The sequence below is a fragment of the Mya arenaria genome, chromosome 10, assembly GCF_026914265.1.
Source record: "Mya arenaria isolate MELC-2E11 chromosome 10, ASM2691426v1".
Classification (NCBI taxonomy): domain Eukaryota; kingdom Metazoa; phylum Mollusca; class Bivalvia; order Myida; family Myidae; genus Mya; species Mya arenaria.
The window spans coordinates 7,574,723-7,591,135 of NC_069131.1; the positions used below are offsets into that span (position 1 = coordinate 7,574,723).

Here is a 16,413-nt window from a genome sequence, read left to right on the forward strand (position 1 = left end):
CAAATGAAAATGACAAAAACAGCTAGCAGTTATCAAGTTTTAATTCTGATAAAGCGCTGAACAAGTCACAAGTATAAACATGTGTAGTTAAATATCCAACAACATGAATAACCAACAATTTTAACCATTAAATCACAATCAGTACACAATTTGATGAGGTCATACTGAGAGTACATGCTTTACGCGGTTTATGTGACCTACATCGGTCTGTCAAGTTTTACTGTGTGTACGGATTTAAAAGTTATTCGCTGTCGCTTTCTACGATGACTTTGAAGCGTTTTCTTAGTGTACATGGATTTTCACAACATGCAGATGATTACGACGAAGCCTTACTCTGCACTGCATGGATGTTGATGTTGAAAAAGTTCCATCAAGAATTTTTCCAGAGAACAAGCTGTTCAAGTTCGAGAATTACGGTCTCGGGACGTACGTGTGATGAGAAACCTGTGCTGCGGAATTCGTATTTGTGTTTTGATAACCGACAGCTGGCAAGCAAATTTTATGGCATTGGTCGCATATTGCCTGTTAAGATGGAGATGTTTGAAATGTTCTCGTGTTGTTTGTCACTAATGTGGCTGTATTTGTTGACTGACTGGATATTTCTGTGACTAGTAATCTGCATTATCTGGTTGGCGGAACATTGTTATCAGAAAGTTTTCGAACAAGATGCTTTCTGGCACTATGATTCGTTAGCCATTTATCTCCCGGAAGTCCTACCGCTTCATTATTGAGGTAAGTATTTGTTGGCGTTTACACCATTTTGTTTACAAACAATGCGGAGGGATATCTAGGTCGCGTGTGATAAGTCTAGCCAATAGAAATGTCTGATATGTTATCTTACACATGTGTAAGATAAAAATATTCGTAATGGGTATATTACACGGAAAACAAGGGTATGCATGTGATAAATGCTTTTCTCCACGATTTTTATAAGAAGATAACTGAAGTTGTTTTTTGGGGTTAAATATTCATAACATCAGAGGGTGTGCAAATGTTTTACGATGATCAGTAAAATGTTTACTTTTATATTATCTTTTTTTTAAATATGAGTTCATTAATGCAAAATGTTATGTTAATAGTTAAGGAAAACTCGGATTGTTATAATATGACAAATTAAACACTTTTCATTTACTTATATTGTTAAAGCTCAGGTGTTTTAATTATTGAAAAGAAGAAAAAGAACACCCTTTCCAATATCTTACCTCCCTTATGATTGTTTTTTTTTACTATTGAAATATGCACTCTCACTCCCAAATAAAACTTACCACAATTAATAAAATTGTTTTAATATACTAATAATGATGAATAAATGTCCAAAACAATGGTTCTTATGAAAGAAACCGAGTTTGATTTGAAAGAAATGTGCAAAAACACGGTATTTCAACCTAATGAGACGATAGTAGATCACATGAAATCTTTCAGCACTCACCAATCATTTAAGTTTTTGTTTCGTTTTCAGCTATTAAATACACAGTAGCAATCTTATTATCAGTAATTAATATTCTCCAAAATTTCATTATTTATTAAATAGTTTAAAGGTTTATCACTCAAAATTTATGTTTGTAATACATGTGTATGTACTGATATTATATTAAAGTGTAAACTTATTCTATTTCCACCTCTTGATTTCTTAGAGTTTATTAGTGCCTAATGCTCTGTATATTTATTATTGTTGTTGTTGTTGTTGTTGTTGTTATTTTCTGCGAAGTACATTTAGTATGAATATGTTATTACTAAAGCAAACTCAGGTTGGAATATAAGCTTACAAAAATAAAGCATTTGAGATTTTTATGTTTGCTATAACTTTTAATATAATTGTTAATGTTTAAATGTATTTAAGTTTGGATTTATTTATTAAAACGACGTTCTAAATCTGGTTTCATCAATTTCAGATCATCTATTCTTAAGAATATTCTTATAATCTCTATCTCTACTAGTTCCAAATACCATATATACTTCTATTGATTTATTCATGTTTGTTTAAATAAAAAAATAGTTGAAATAAGCAGACTTCTCTTTTTGTGTTTGTCTTGCCTTTGTCAGAACAAATAAAGTGGATGACCGTTCAAGGTTTTTATCTTAATGAAATATATGTATATAAACATATATATTTCAACGCCACATTGGATTTTAAACGAATTGAACAAATGTAGCAAGATGAAAGGTAAGTTTTTGGTATATTGAAGATATTAGGTCCATGAATATCTCGATATCCCGATGGTTCTAGTGAGCTGGAAACCGAAATAAAACACTTAAAAAAAGAAAATACATGAAATGGAATCAAGAAATGTGCATTGTTAAATGATTTACAAAATCAAACTTCAATCAAGATGATTCAAACAAGCATTTGTTATATATGCTGTATACCTGAGCTATAAATTAGAATAGAGGCATACGGAACGTGTTAAACACTCGATGTACATACATAATGTAGGGATTGAGTTATTGTACATATATATTAAACATTCACCCATTTGTGCTCATCAAAATTTATAGGGAGGACATAAAAACTGAACCATGAAGTGTGTTTTTAAATAATGACATTTATATTTCACTTTGGATATAAAATAACCATCTCTTTTAGAGTTTCTGTTTCTGAAATTAAAAATGAACAATGGTTTTTAAATTCATTGAGTAAATTAAATGGTTTCAAAAGTATAATGGTTGTCCTTGCTTAATTAGGGTTTATTTGAACAAACGGTTGCTTACATATAATGTAGAACCATTGGGGCAACTGTATTACCTATGAACCACATCCAACTCATCGGATCTAATGTTAAAGGTCAGACACCCGAGCAGTACTTATCAAAGGTCAATGAACGGATCACAGTAAGGTCAATGAATAATTCAGATCCATCAAGGGGTCATCGAAGGTCATACGTTTCTTGGGCGGATCAAATGTGGAGCTGTGGATCAGCAGTTTCCTACTACTGATATAAACTTGGTGACCCAATATGGAAAAAGATGCGGTCTTCACGTGACCAGTCCAGGTCCAATGGAGTTGCGTCATTAATGTTGGAGGCGTTATATATGCATTAACTTAAATATTTGCATTTCTTGAGTTAGGCTCGGTTGTATCGGCTATCTATTGGAGAGGCAAACATATTGCGAATGGAAATGATGTCAAGCGATTTGACAACCTCATCGTGGTACATGTTATGAGTGAGAAGTCTCCTAAATCTAATCAAGTTATGCATCTTCGTCGGCCATCTTTACTGTACATACTACAAAGAACATTTCTTTTAAAGCATTGCACGTATCAAAGAAGCACTATGCCATATGTGAATCTATTTTACGCAAGTGCTTGTAGAATTTTCGTCCGGCGGCATCAGTTGCGAACACCTGGACAAAATTTCTCAGGCGTTCCTCTCAGTCATTTACGCAATGACATCAGCCTTTCCTTGACACTTCCTCTATCTAGATAGGGCTTTCGAAATGGTAGACGTCAAATTTGTTTTAATGGCTTAACACTGCCATCCTTTTAATAATGTGTTATGAAAAGTTAACTAATTAAAACTTTTTTAAAACTGATTGAATGACATCATTGATCACCTGAAAAAGCATACTTGTGGTGTGGTATTGAGATCGGGGTAAGTCAGGAACGTTTTTGTTACACAATACTTTTATTAATGCCAGCCATTATGATTAGGTATGAAACATAATGATGTTTCATGTTGGACAATATTCAGGAATGCAGATGATGAGCCTCAAAAAACTAAACATGATTTGAATTATGTTATTATATTATGTGTATGGTAATAATTTGGCAACTTTTGTTATAATGGGGAGAGTATGGCTATTATGTGGCGTGTATGGCTATAATGGGACGAGTATGGTTATACTGGGGGTGAGTATGGTTATAATGGGACAAGTATTGTATTTTTGGTTAAAATGGGACGAGTATGGTTATCCTGGAAAAGTGTCGTATTTATTGGGCGACTATGGATATACTGGGACGAGTATTGTAGTTATGGGTCGAGAATGGTTATAATGGGGCGAGTATGGCTATAATTGGGCGCGTATGTTTATAACTGGACGAGTATGTTTATAATGAGGCGAATATGGTTATAATGGGACGAGTATGGTTATCATGGACGAGTATCGTATTTATGGGGCGACTATGGAAATAATGGGGCGAGTATGGTTATAATGGGGCGAGCATGGTTATTATGGGGTGAGTATGGTTATCATGGGACAATTATCGTTTTCATTGGAGGAGCATCGTTATTATGGGGCGACTTTGGTTAGAATGGGTCGAATATGGTTATTATGGGGCGTGTATGGTTATTATGGGGCGAATATGGTTACAATGGGGTTGAGTATAGTAATTATGGGGTGAGTACAGTTATAATGTGGCGAGTATGGAAATTATGTGGCGTGTATGGCTATAATGGAGCGAGTATGATTATAATAGGGTAAGTATGGTTATGATGGGGTAAGTATGGTTATCATGGGACAACTATCGAATTGAGTGGGCGACTATGGTTGTAATAGAGCGGGCATGTTTATTATGTGGCGTGTATGGTTATAATTGGGCGAGTATGGTTATAATGGGGTGGGTATCGAATTTATGGGGCGACTATGCTTATAATGGGGCGAGTTTGTTCATTATTGGCCGAGTATGGTTATTATGAGGCGTGTATGGTTATGATGTGGGTGTATGTTTAATGGGGAAATATGGTTATAATAGGATTAGTATGGTGTTTATGGGGCGAGTTAGGTTATAAGGGGCGGGTATGGTTATAAAGGGTTGATTATGGTATTTACGGGGAGAATATGGTATGTATGAGGTGAATATGGTTATAATGGGACAAGTATGGTTATCATGGGACAATTATGGTATTTATGGGGCGGGTATGGACATTATTGGGTGAGTGTGGTTATTATGGGGCCTGTATGGTTATAATTGGGCAAGTATGATTTATTGGGCAAATGTGGTTATACTGGGATAAGTATGGTTATCATGGGATGATTATGTTATTTATGGGGCGTGTATGCTTATAAAGGGTTGAATATGGTATTTATGGGGAGAATATTGTATGTATCAGGTGCATATGGTTATAATGGGACAAGTATGGTTATCATTGGTACGATTATGGTATTTATGGGGCGGGTATGGTTCTTATGGGGTGATTGTGGTTGTTATGGGGCCTATATGGTTATAATGGGGCAAGTATGATTTATGGGGCAAATATGATTATAATGGGATAATTATGGTTATCATGGGATGGTTATGGTATTTATAGGGCGGGTATGGTTATAATTGGGTGAGTGTGGTTATTATGGGGCCTGTATGGTTATAATGGGGCAAGTATGTTTTATGGGGCAAATATGGTTATTATGGGATGAGTATGTTTTATGTGGCAAATATGGTAATAATGGGATGAGTATGAGATTTATTGGGCGAGTTTGGTTATTATTAGGGGCGGGTATGGCTTTAATCGGGCGAGTATGGTTATTACGGGACCAAAATAGTTATATTGGGACGAGTATGAGTATAATGGGGCGAGTATGATTATTTTGGGGAGATGGGACGGGAATTATATAATTATGAGACATAGTAAGGTTATTTTAGGGCGATTATGGTCTTTCGAGTTTCACCGTGTTTAATCTCCATCATGATCAGCAATTTTCAACATTTTATGCATGATATAAAAAACGATCTTGCTTTTAATAATAGTTAAAATAAGCAATGATGATTTTATTGAATACTTTATAGCATATGTTCGTACATTGAAACTAGGACTAACCATTATCTGTTTTTAAATCAATGAGTCGAAATATGTACAACTGGCGAAAGTATTGAAATTAACATTGAGATTATTTCTTTGTGTTAATATATGAATTTACCATTATTTATTTTTCACATGGATCACATCTTTCAATAACACCTTTACGACCCATATAAGAGACGAAATAATACAACTCAATTTATTTATATGGCAATCTCATTTAAATGGTTCTTCAATAGCATAATGTCTTTATAAAAAGACTCTTGGAAAAACTTTAAAAATAATCAAATTTAACATTTTGTGACTTTAAAATTAACCTTTACCATTAATAATGTTTTGTTTTAATATTGGATAGCTTACTTTAGTGATTCTTAAACATATGATACTGCATATGTTATTCCTGTTAGGTACGCGGTGACCCCAGAATATATCAGTATTCCTTAAAATCATTATAGTTAATTGGTAAGAACATGTCGATTCGAATAGTTTAAAAGGTTATTGGCTACATTTATAAGCACATTATTTTCACGTTGTACAACTTAATACGTGAACTTGAAACTTTTTATCAAAAATAATTATAATAAAACAGCGCAACACAAATCACGATACATCGTAATTTCATAAGCAATTTGATTGACAGGAGTACAGATTTAACATTCAGTTAATACCACCTAACGTTACCTATTCTGAATCAGGATGATTTTAAAGTACAAAACACACTATGACAGAGAATATATTAAGGGATTCGCATTTTGAAGGATAGTTGCAATAACACATTATATTTCTAAGCGTTCGATGAAGAGTCATAGGTATGCTATAAAATTTATTGAAACAAGTATAAAAGAGAGCATGAGGATAGCGATGAACAAAGCAAACACAGGTGCTAGGTTAAACTACTTTTTAAAGTTATTCACGAAAAACTAATATATTATTGAAGAAAAGTGAATGAAATATATATTTAAATGTACTTGTACTACAATTATGTATCCAAAGTTATATTCGATATAGTACTGATATATTCCGAAAGTATAATGTTCAATTCAATTATCAATGAGACACAGGTAGGGTTTGGGCCGCAGTGTAAATTCAAGGTCAAAATTATCCAGGAGTCGTCGTAGTCTCGTAGTGGCTGGTACTTGCCAATTCCGAAAGGCATTCAGCTCAATCTACAATCTACATTAATACATATTTGTTGACGTATAGATGCCTATTGCACAGAATGTACGTAAAATAAAATTGACTGAACGCATAGCAATCGGAAGGAAAGAGAGAAAAAATAATAATGGAACATAAATAACTTCATGAATGTATTTGTAATCACTGAACTTCTGTTGCACATGTAATTTGGAACATTTTGGGTATTTAATTTTACTGAAGCTTACAACCAAACAGTGTACATTATTGCAAGTCAAATATCTTTAGACAAATGTGCATTGTCTCAAACGAGGGTTCCATCGATATGTACCAGATCTACAGACAATGGTACTTTGATTCATACAGGTGGTCCCTTGGTACCTGATATACTGAGAAACGAACCTTTTTCCATACGGTAGATCGTTTTGTATCAGATTTGCAGACAAATATACCATGTTTGATATGGGCGATCCCTGTTTACCAGGTTTACAGACAAATGTATTTTGTTCTATATGGATGTTCCCTTGGTTAAATATCTTCAGAAAAACTCACCTAGCTCTATACTGGTAGTCCTTCCACGCGTATCCGATTTACATACAAAAGTAGGTTTCACGTTTTCTGCAATTTTAGAGCTTTGGGCTTTTCATCTTCAACAAGTTGGGAGCTCTTGGCTTTCACAAAATCTGTGTTGGTATCTATGGGCAATTTTTGTATTTACTTTTTTCTGTTTCACTTTTGTTAAAGATTCGGTTTTGCTCGATGCATTTTCGACTATGTTTCTTAACATGTAACTGCTTCTACCATTCAAGCTATGTATACGTTCGATTGAATGATCGATATGCAGTTTAGAGAACATGCCGTGCATTTTATGTAACACATACCTTTCATGCTCGTTTACATTTTCAAAGATTTATTATTATGCTCACATTAATTTTGGATCAACATCTGTTAAACATTAAAATTCGAGATTTTACAATGTCTACCAGCTATATCTTAACAAAATGATAGTATGTAGACTAACTTATTTCGTCAAGAATTCTCAGCCAATTCTAATATATATATCAAACTGACTTAACACACATTTTTAGCTATTTTGAAAATGGCGACTCACCTTATATCACCAGAGTCATTAGTATTAGGTGTGTATTTGTCAGTCCCCATGCACATAAATGCACAATCCTGTTCTAAATGGCATAAATACATGCAATTTCTCTTTCTTCTATCGATAAAGCTATTTCGATGCGCGCGCGCGCGCGTGTGTGTGTGTGTGTGTGTGTGTGTGTGTGTGGTATTTTTACGTTTGTGTTCCTCGTTCAATGCCGTTTTGGCCCGTACCATTAAATATGTAATAACTGATCATACTTAGGAGACTTAGGAGTCCTGTAATTTTGAATACTCAGGAGAAAGCAACAGCACACATGAAAAAGTCATTACATTTAAATACAAGTTTAGATTTTAGCATATAGAAGGGTGAAGTGCATACCATTACTGCGACCCAGGCTCGACCCCGGGCCTGGGCTTATGTGAGCATCGTTGTGGGGCGGCAAGCCGGAAATGTGCACTCCAATTACTCCTACATCACAAGACTATATTCTCTCGAGCAAGATCGTGCCAGAGTTATTTAGCATACTTAAGTTATTTCACAAACCTTGTAAACTATCTTATAACTATTGACACCCAATTCTCGAATAACGTATTTGGCTGTACCGATATAATGTTCATCCACAATATAAATAATCAGAGATGCATGGCTGTGCTGTCGAATTATTAAAGCACCCCAGTTGTACAATGATGCATAAAATGTAATCACTTTTACCATACACTGTAATTTTATTTACTATGTTTTTAAGATATAACAGACCTGTGCAGATTTCGTCCAGCATTTGTTTCTATTGTCATCTAATTTATTTCATGTAATTATCCAAAACGCATACAGTTTTAAATAAAATACTTTGAAAATGTGTGTTCGATCACGGTTTGTTGCTTTTGTTTTGTGCGGCTAAATACTGTTTTGCACATTACCTTGTGTCCATAAACATGGTTTATATTTTAATTTTCGACTACTGGACCTTTCCGTGTAGTTTTCAGTGTAGATTATCAAAAATGTCAATTCACCTCATAATTTATGTTGCATCAAATCAGTCGATATAGAAAACTTTATATCAGTATACTTTAGTAACACGACTAAACACTAATATCATAATTAATTCGAAACTATTCGCACGTGATTTCAATGCAGTAAGGCAAGCAAATTATCGCTACTGCAACGAAGATCATAAACCAGACAAATGTAAAGGTTATTTAACATAGAGCAGTTTAAGTAAAAAAATAAATAAACCGTGACTATGTATGCATTACTCATTATCATAAGAGTGAATTTGAAAGTTTAAAATAGACAACTACTCCTCATTTTGCAACTAATCAATGATAGAAATAATGCTTGTCTGAGGATGACAACTACATAATCGAACTATACACTCAAAATGCTTGTGTTATACTTCATTTTCGTTTTATTAGCAACATACTGGATTTTCAAAAGATCAAATTATTCTGTTAAGAAAGCACCCGGTCCAAAAGGTCTTCCAATCGTAGGGAAAGGTCTGGAGTTTAACTCACAAAATTTACTCAAGAAATTGAATGAACTGGCTAACGAATATGGGGACTTTTTTGTGGTGAATATGTTTGGTATCGATTATTTGATTTTAAACTCCGAGAAAGTTATGAGAGAAGTTATTATGGACAAGCATCTTAAAGCCTTTACTAACGACCGTGGACCGACGTTCTGCGGCGAGTATGGTCATTATGGCAGCCAGGGAACGGCCTTCTACAAAGAAGGTTACAGCCATGTACACAACACTATGAGGAAATATATGGTCAAAGGGCTACACTTCTACGGAGAAGACGGGATAGATATGTTTGAGAATAAAATTTTCTCCGAGCTTGGAAATCTCAATGAGAAAATGGAAAAGATCAGGATGAGGGGCGATGAAGCTGATATGATGGCGCTCCTGCAAAGGTCGCTGTCGAATGTCGTCTCTATTGCAGTAAGTCAATATCTTAATTGAAATCAATTTATTGAGTTATTTGTACGAAAACAAAATAAAGAGTATCGTTTATGGAGGATGGCTTTTCGAAAAAAGAATTTTTTTTTTTTGTAATATTCATAACACTTGGTAGTAGGTGTAGAAGTTTGAACTATGTGTGGTTTTAAACACCATTTGCTTCAAATAGTGTTTCAGTTAGATCTCCTCGACTCATCATTAAATGTTGGACAGCCCCAAATTGTGCCAGGCTTTTTATTACCCATAGAAAGCCATTTTATAAGCTCAACCACACACATTTTACGGATGGTACACGAGCGAAGTTGAAGTCGTTATCCGTATATCACTATTGTATACAAGTGAACAACAACTGCCTTTTTACCTCACCTTGTATCCTGTATATCACATCAATGGCCTTACACGTTTGCAAATTATCAACATACTAAAATGAAACAAATTCACAATAGTAAAAAATTATTATTTTTTTATTTATCAATTACTATATGTGAAATGTTTAATAGTACGAAATGAAATGACCAATATTTTGAAACGTGGTTAGTAACCTAAAGTGACTTATATGAAATCAAAGTAAAACAAAATATCTTTGTTTGACCGCGATTAAGACTTAGACTTACATTATCCGAATGTATCTACTCTGACGTTCTTGTCAAGCCCCTACACCGTCCGCCATCAACATGACCAGGTGTATGTTACGAAGGCAATAAAATAATTACTACAGAAACAAACCAAGTATTCGAAATATAAACCATGTTAAAAGGCAAGGCAAAACCCAAACGTCAATGCAATATATCAAGTCAAACAATTCTTAAATGCACATCGAGGAGTGAAAGCGAAAAGGTTCTATCTTCTTCTTTGTTAAATACCACTTTGAACCTTTTCGCATTCGCCCTGCGATATTCAACAGTTACATACACATTAACGAACACGAATGAAGTAATAATGGAGATCATAATTGATTCTTCCTACCTGTTTCAATCTTCGAGTATGTCAATTTTATCTAGAATAATTGTAAACAGTATAAAAACATTGATTAGATTCATAATGAATAGGAATATGCTATTAACATGCTGTGTATTTTATGTCAATAAAATATGTTTAAACTAACGATTCATACCAATATTGAATTAAAAAGCAGTGCTTTCCAAGAAGCTATGCCAATATATTGTTTTATTCTAACCACAAATACTGACAATGACATATTCTGGACAACGCACTTTTTGATATTTTAATTTGATAAGTTAGACACATATTTTGCCAAATGTTATCAGACAATACCTTAGTATCCAATTATCTAAGTATTCTTGTCCACACTTTCAGCAATTGCATAGTTTACAGTGATGGGGTATCGGAGCGAAAAGGCGAATTAACAAAGGTTAAAAAAAGTTTTAAATTTGTCGGGTCGAGCTGTCTCCCTGTCGGCTTGGCGAGATGCATTGTTGACGACTTGCACATGATTGATAAAGATATATTACGGTTTGTGTTGAATCGTGTTCTTAGGAACGATCACCATATTCTAAAAGTGCCTTGATTGAGCCTTAAAATCACTTATTTTTGTTTAAGCAAAACGATAATGTCTTTTTTTTTTTAATATTTTCATTTACTAACCTGATAGTTTATGAACACATTTTTGGACGAGTACGTAGTGTTTAATATGAGCTCATTTCATGATATGTGACTTGTATGTGTTTTGCAATTATGACAATTCATTATAATATATCCATATGCATATCTAGCAATAGAAATACAGCACACTATATTGAAATATTGATTTATGTGTAAATCATCTGTTTTTAAAAGGTAGAGAAAATAAGAAACCATCGCATTAATTGGAAATGATTTAATGACGATGCAACATTTTAAAACAACTTCCAAACTAGATTAGAGTAGAAAAAAGCGCCAACAGTGTTAAGCAATCCAAAACCCAAGACAATTGGAAAGGAATGTTTAGAAGAAATGAATGCCAGGAAATGAACATAGGGATATATCCAACGGCACCGAAAGCCCAAAGCGAAGAAAACGTGAAAACTACTGTACAATGCCTTTGTATGTTTTGGTTCTGCATCATGTAAGAGCCGTGTGTCGAGTACTGCCGTTTTAATACACGAACTATTTACGTTTTTTTCTTATGAATCAGAACCATATTTTGTTCAGAACAGTACTGTATATCGGAAGTAATTCATGGTCATTATAATAGTTTTGATAACACAAACAAAATCTGGTAGGTAATTTGCAGGTTTTTGTTTTGGATTGTCCCTGTATATCAATGTCTCAATTAAGTAAGTTAAAAAACATTAAATATATCATTTTATAGTCATGATGTACAACCTAGTCGAATCCCAACTATATTTGACCTTTGCCAAACAGCTTTCTGGCGAGGTGATACCGGAAGGGGACGAAGATGAGGACATGTTCTGGAACTTCGTCGACTCAAATATATACTTCATGGACAATGCCCGTAGCGCCGTTCTGATGTTCCTACCGTTGCTCCGCTTCTTGCCTGGGACATACAAACGCAATTGGCAGCGCCTTAACGACAGCAAAGCGAAACTCATTAAACACTACTTTGTTGCACAGAAGGTATTCGCACGAATTAGGTCAATACATACCAATTCTCTTTGTTGCAGATATTAATAAAATAATCGCATTGTTTGCTCGTGCTTTGCTTAATTACTCGTGCTTAGTTTTATTTAAAACATTGCTTTTTTCTCTGTTCTTAAACACAAAACATTGTTATTATACATATAATTATTCATAAATTCTTTAAACTCTGCATTTTATTATTGAAAGTTGAATGAGCTTACCTTTTTCAAATCGTTCCTATTTCAGACATATTGACTCTGATACAAGTAAATGCAGAATACTTTACAAAAATCAAGTCGAATTTATTTTAGCTATTTGTAATTTAATGTGGTTGATTGAGTGTTTTTTTCTGCCAATATTAGAAAACCCACATCCCTGGAAAGCCGCGTGGTATCTGCGACGTGTTGTTTGATGCCCAAGAAGAGGAGAAAGCGAAGGGTGACGTCGTCCTCACAGACGAAAGAGTTATATGTAACATAATGGAAACGGTCATAGCAGGTGTAGTATTTCAAGATTTTGCTTATAAAAGGCGTATTGTAAATGAAGCGTTTTAACACCGTACATGCATATGTATTTGCTATATCGATGCTGAAAATCCGGGCGCAAGCAATGTGACCTAAGCACAGTAAAGATATAAACAAAGCTAGATTCTTACAGTAATACGTTTACATATCTTTTTAAAAGGATATCCGAACTTTAACAATCGTATCCCGATTATTAAAAATGTTTGCGGATTTCTGCATCATACTTGTTGAAACCAATAAAAAATAAGGAAAAGAAAGCCTTTATGCTTAGAGTCCCAATATTTGTAGCGACCATTTCCTTTCCTTTTCAACCAAGTTGTGTTTAGTTTCCTGAAGTTGTCGTGTTTGCTTAATGGCTTCCAGTGACATTATTACATTATTATATTCTTCTTTTATCCAGGAATAACCACGACGTGGTCCATCCTGAGCTCTACCATATTCCTCCTTCTTCACCATCCCGAGTTCCAAGACCGCCTGGCCAAGGCACTGCAGGCAATAACAAAACAGGGCGAAGCAGTCAGAAGTGGAGACAAGGCCAAGTCACCACTCATGGAAGCCCTTGAGTTAGAGACCCATCGTTTGCTGCTCGTCACCCCAATGCTTCTAACCCGTGTGTCCAGAAAGGATGTCGAGTATAAAGGGTACACAATAAATGAAGGAACGATAGTAAGATATATTTGCTTGTAGAATTTGTAAACTGTTATAAGAATACTATAACGTTTAGTTTGAATTAAACTAATGATGTTACATTATGATTATTTGAAAAATATAAACTATTGGATACATTCCATGTGTGTTTGTTTTCCAAAAAGCTGCCATACAGTTACATTATTATTTTTCATAAAAAGATAGTCAGCAATTACCGTTAGTCATGTTATTACTGTCATAAGTCTCTACTTAAATACATTTCTTAAAATGCAAGATAAACATAACTGTAGACTTTAAGATCCTTGTAGATAATTTCTAATGTGTGGAAACTGCATCATGACGAAACAATTTGGGGAGATCCCTGGAAATTTCGGCCAGAACGTTTCATCGACCAAAATGGTGTGTTGTTACCAAGAGACCACCAATATAGAACAAGGTAGGTTTGCCTAAGGATCTGGTACCAAGGACCACCCGTATATATTAAGGAACGTGTTTCTGTAGATCGGGTTCCAAGGGAGCACCCGTAAAGAACATGGAAATTAGGTATGCAGATCTGATACCAGAAATCATCCGTATAAGACGAGATTCGTTCTTAGGTAAATTTGAAACCAAGGAATCAACCGAATAGAACAAGGTACTTTTTACTGTAAATCTTGAACGCGTGGAAGGACCACCAGTATAGAATAATGTTTATTTTCCTGAACCTCTGGAACCAAGGAACCATCTAAAAAGAAAAGGGTACATTTGTCTGTAAATCTGGTAACAGGAGTCGCCTGTATTGAATGTGAAATATTTGTCTGCAAATTTAATACAAAAGGATCAACCGTATGGAAAAGGTTCGTTTCTCAGTAGATCATGTACCATATGACCACATGTATGAATCAATGTACGTTTGTCTGTAGATCTGGTATCCATTGATGGTCCCCTCGTTTAAGACAGTGAACGTTTGTATTAAGATATCTGACTTGCAAATAAAGTACACCCTTTGGTTATCGGCCCCAGTAAAATTAAAGACCCGAAAATGTTTCAAATGTGCAATAGAAGATAAGTTATTACAAATATATTCATAAAGTTAGTGCTGTTATTTTATTGATATTACTCTTTTCCCTTTAGATTGAAATGATTTAAGCCAATTTTGTTTCACGCACATTTTGTGAAATAGGCATATATACATCTAAAAGTATGTTTTAATATAATATATATTATTCCATTTTCAGCTGGATGCCATTCGGAATTGGCAAACGCGCCTGTCTTGCGGAACCGTTCGCCCGCGCTCGCTATTTCCTGTACGTGGCGACTCTGCTACGCAACTGGAGTTTCTGTCCTCCAAAGGACCAGCCACTGCGGGACTATGATCCTCGACACCTGGAGAATTTTGACATTGAATTAACACTGCGGCCCAAACCCTACCTGTGTCGCATTGAGAAAAGAGAATGGAACTGAACGTAAAATGAAACATTACAATTTCTGAATATTTTAGTAGTATATAAAATACATTTGGATTTACAATTAAAGTTCATGAACATTTGAATAAATATTGTTTATTGACTATTGTTGACATTTTGTCAATAATATTATAGTTTTCGATGGATAACTTCAAGAATTAGTTCAACCAAACACCTGTGTTTGCTTTGGTTATCGCTATCCTCCTGCCCCTATGTTCTGCTTCTTTTAATACATTTAATTGTATTGCTATGACTTTTCATCAAATGCTTTGACATATAAATTATTTTACTATCCTACAAAATGCGAATCCCTCAATATTTTCTCTATCATTGTGTGTTTTGTACTTTAAAATCGCCGTGCTTCAGAATAGGCCATGGTTGGTCGTATAAATCTGAATGTTTGTCAATCACATTTCTTTTGAAAATATAATGTATTGTTATTTGTGTTTCGTTGTTTTATTACATATTTTAATTAAAATGTTTTAAATACAAGTATAAAGGTGTACATCATGAAAATAATGTGCTCATAAATGTATCCAATATTGTTATAGTTATGGCGTCACAACATGTTTTAAGACTCACTAAAGGTTATCTATCGATTATTTATACAACTCATTATTACTTGGTAAAGGTCTATTTAAAAATAACAGAATGTTAAATTTGATTTTTTGTAAAGTTTTCACCGAGAGTCTTTTTAAAAAAACATAATATTACATGAGAAACATTTTGATAAGTTTGCCATATACTTCAATACAAAATTTGTATGATGTTTCCCTTTAATATAACAAATTGTAACAATAAGGTCATAAAGGTGTTATTCAAAGATTTGATCCATGCAAAAAGTATATAATTGAATACTCATATATATGTATTTATTATCGGAATTGATAATGTAAAATTCGGTTGTGAGGTAGATTTTGTAGGGTACTGTAGTTTATATAAGTTTTACATTTTCCTCGAGGAAATTACAAGTATCGGGTTATGTGCTGATTTGGGAAATCATTCGATAAGCAAGTGGGGTACGGAGAGGATCGTGTCATTGTACACTAGTAGCGTGCTTTATTATTGTGAACACTATTTATTTTTTTTGGACATTGGAAATTTAGAAATTAAATACTTAATATTGCTATTTAATTTAATAAGCCACTGCCAGGCTATGTTTGGGGGGACGGAAAGGCAGTGTTTTGAGGAAGGAGTCGGAGGCCGGTCGTAGCGACACACCGGAAGGAGGAGCTGGCATGCCACGTGGCCAGGGAGAACAAGCTTTGTTTCATTTTCTTGCCGCGCT

At 34.4% G+C, this 16,413-nt stretch overlaps 1 protein-coding gene across 1 annotated transcript; it reads left to right on the forward strand.

Moving 5' to 3' along the window:
• Window positions 1–9,326: 9,326 nt before the first annotated feature.
• On the forward strand, window positions 9,327–15,348 carry LOC128205036 (cytochrome P450 2D28-like). Its single transcript, XM_052906436.1, has 6 exons — window positions 9,327–9,910; window positions 12,293–12,505; window positions 12,871–13,006; window positions 13,433–13,698; window positions 13,989–14,116; window positions 14,898–15,348. The coding sequence occupies exons 1-6, from the start codon at window positions 9,350–9,352 to the stop codon at window positions 15,121–15,123; spliced, it is 1,530 nt and encodes a 509-aa protein (XP_052762396.1). The 5' UTR covers window positions 9,327–9,349; the 3' UTR covers window positions 15,124–15,348.
• The last annotated feature ends 1,065 nt before the right edge of the window (window positions 15,349–16,413 follow it).